Genomic DNA, 3,020 nt, shown 5'->3' with positions numbered 1-3,020 from the left:
CGCTCCGCCACCCCCTGCCGCGAGCCGCCGGCCCCAGCCCCGCCGCAGCCCGCCGCCACCGCCTACCCCGCTGGAGACACTCGAGGCCGCGGCCGTTGCCGGCTCCCACACCCGCGGGCCTCCGTCGCAAGCGGAGGCGAGGAGGTGGCGGGGTTCTTGGTGGTCGCCGGCGTGGCGAGGGCCGAAGGGGTCGCCGGGACGGATGTCGGGCGCGGTCGGAGCAGAGGAACGCGGGCGGCGGCGCGGCGTAGGAAGGCGGGGCTGGTGCTGGAACTTGAGGGCGCGGACGCCATAGCTCAGGGTGGACGCCATGAGCAGGCTTTTTGGCCCGCTCGTGGCCCGCTGAGGACCGGACCGATCGGTCCTGGTCCGCTGAATAAAGTGGCCGGTCCGGTTACCAAATATCAGCCTGAAAAAACTTCGGTCCGGTCCGGTTTTGGCTCGGTCCCACACGGTTAACCGAAGCAGCGCAGCACACGATTCAGCGACGCGCGCATTCAGCGGTTATTCATTCCTTTTATTCTGTGCGATCCACACATCTCGGAGGTCATGACCGATTCCTACCTCTACGCCTCCCTACGATCCTATTAACGCGTGCCACCGATCAGAGGCAGGCCAGAGCATGTACGAGTCAATCTACTACAAATGAACGTGGACATATACGTGACATGCACTAATTATTTGTAACATGCACATTGTAAAAAAGGTAGATATGGCACATGCAACAAACCTGCAACGTGGAATCCTATCGAGGCAACAGAATTAACGTGACACAAAATAGGAAACAACGAGGAAACAAGTTTTTTTCTTTGGAACCAGGAGGCAACAAGAGCCACGCCAGGAACAGACCCGTGCCTATGGACTTCATCCTCTCGGGGGTCTTCGAACGCCTCGCCGACGCCCACCACCAAGAACTGGGGCACCAGCCAGAACGCGCTGAGCCTGATGGTGACGCCGCCGCCGGCACCGCTCGAGGTGTCCATGCGCTTCTTCTCGACTAGCCTGGAGACGGCCATGCCGAGCGTGGCGAGGGCGAGGCCCGCGGCTATTTTCCCTCTCCTTCTCCTTCCCGTGCCCCCTAGACTCCTGCGGACGTGCGCCGCCGCTCGCCGTCGCCATGCACGGCCGCTCACCGTCGCCATATGCCTGCATGGGCGGTCCTCTCGGTCCGGCCCGAGCTTCACCACCATCGGTCCGGTGCCTGAAAAGAGGACCGCGGCGCTGGTCGGTCCGGTCCAGTTCGGTCCGCCGGCGGCCGGTCCAAACGGCGGCTCGGTCAGGGACCGGACCGGCCCGGACCGTGTCCACCCTGAGCCATGGCATGCGTCCAGATGACGGCAGAGGGCCAGGCGTAGCTTGGCTTGGTGTTGGAGCTTGATGGCGCGGCCGCCATGGCATATGTACACTGTACAGATGACAGTAGAGGGCCAGGCGTGGCTTGGCGTCGCTAAGAGCCATGAGGTCATCGCTGCCGGCCTCCTTGCACCAGCTGCTGCAAACCCCCCTGCGCAGTCGCCGTGGGACGTCTGCGTTCTGCTGCTCCATTGCCGGCACCTGTCCCTGTGCGGCGCGTCCGCGTGTGCGAACCCGCCGTGAACACCTGCCCTGTGTGCGCGGCCACCAAGAACGCTTCGCTCCATGTCCTCCTTTCTTGACCATCCAACTCCGAGCCCCGGCTGGGATCACTAGGGAACAGTGGGGAAAGAAATTAAAACTAAGAAAGAAGATGATCTTCAAGTGAAATCAAAAGGAGAAAGATGGATGGATGGATGATAATGAGAAAAAAGATATGCCGCTGGTGAGCAATATAGGACCTTGTTACCCAACCTGGGATGCACGGCGGGGCAAAGCGGCGGCCCGCGGGAGGGGTGCGCATCGGCTTGGGCGTGCAGGCACGGGATGGCGGGCGAACTCCACCGAATCTAGGAATGGGGACAGCGCAGGCCGTAGATCCGGTGGCGCGAGCTCTTCGTAGAGACCGGCGGCAGCGGTTGGGGCCTACTTGAGGCGGCCATGGCCTGTTCCTTGTGGGGGGGCGGGAGTAGAGAGAGAGGGGGGGATGAAACGGGAAGAATAAAAGCGAAAAGAAAGAGGTTGCGAAGTGGGGCCGTGGTTCTCCGGCGAAGTTGCTACCGGCGCCGGGCATCGATGCTGAATGAACGCCGCTGTGGGTGCAGCCGGCAGAGGCGGCGCGTCCCGAGGAAGAGCTCGTCGAGGTTGGGGGATGGATGTTTCTTTATAGTATTATTGGGTTGTCGATAGCGTGTGGAACCACAACGCTGGAGCGCCAGCGAGGCATCTGGTTTCTTCTGGCTATCAACCAACGTGTTAGCGCTGGCGTGCACGCATGTTGAGCGGACAGATGAATACCTCTGAGTTCATTATACGCAGATACACACAAGGTATTAGGTATAGATAGATTTTTTTTTGTGCTAAAAAGGTTATTTCTTGGATACAGAATCCATATATGTACGTGGATTCAAATTCTATACATGCATCCTACAGAATTAGTGGTTCGTATTTTTTCGTGAAATCTGCTTATATAATTTTACAAAGTGTCTGCATACTTTAAAAAATGGTTCTGTAATTTAAAATGTGTTTGTGCTTTTTGAAAAAATACAAGATTTTTCAAAAACTGCCTTTGCGTTTTAAATTGTTTGTATTAGTTTTTAAAAAAGAGTTTATGTATTGAAATATTGTTCACATTTTCTTAAAAAAAATCACCCTTTTTAAAAATGTTCATGTAATTCTAAAAGTGTTTGCATGTTAAATAGTTTTGTAGTTTTAGAAAGGTTATGTGATTTAAGAAAGTGTCTGTGTGTTTTAAAAAGAAAATGTTAATGCATTCTAGAAAAAAATACAATTAAAAGCAAGTTGGATTATGAGGAACGATGTATGAAGTAGGTGCAGAGTGTAGCTCGTGTAGGGCGGCCCTTAGGTCCAGCTCGACTAGATTAGTTTTATAAAAATTAAAACTACCTCTTTGCTTTGGCGCGGTTCAATGATAAGTTTGTTGTGTG

The 3,020-nt window shown here is 54.9% G+C and overlaps 1 protein-coding gene across 1 annotated transcript; it reads right to left on the bottom strand.

Moving 5' to 3' along the window:
- Positions 1-533: 533 nt before the first annotated feature.
- Positions 534-2,024, bottom strand: LOC125522924. Its single transcript, XM_048687964.1, has 2 exons — positions 1,828-2,024; positions 534-1,685 (listed from the first exon to the last, which is right to left on the bottom strand). Exon 2 carries the CDS (start codon positions 1,638-1,640, stop codon positions 678-680), a length of 963 nt encoding a protein of 320 aa, XP_048543921.1. The 5' UTR covers positions 1,641-1,685; positions 1,828-2,024; the 3' UTR covers positions 534-677.
- Positions 2,025-3,020: the final 996 nt, after the last annotated feature.

The sequence above is a fragment of the Triticum urartu genome, chromosome 7, assembly GCF_003073215.2.
Source record: "Triticum urartu cultivar G1812 chromosome 7, Tu2.1, whole genome shotgun sequence".
NCBI classification, from domain to species: Eukaryota; Viridiplantae; Streptophyta; class Magnoliopsida; order Poales; family Poaceae; genus Triticum; species Triticum urartu.
This window is presented reverse-complemented; position numbering and strand designations above follow the sequence as displayed.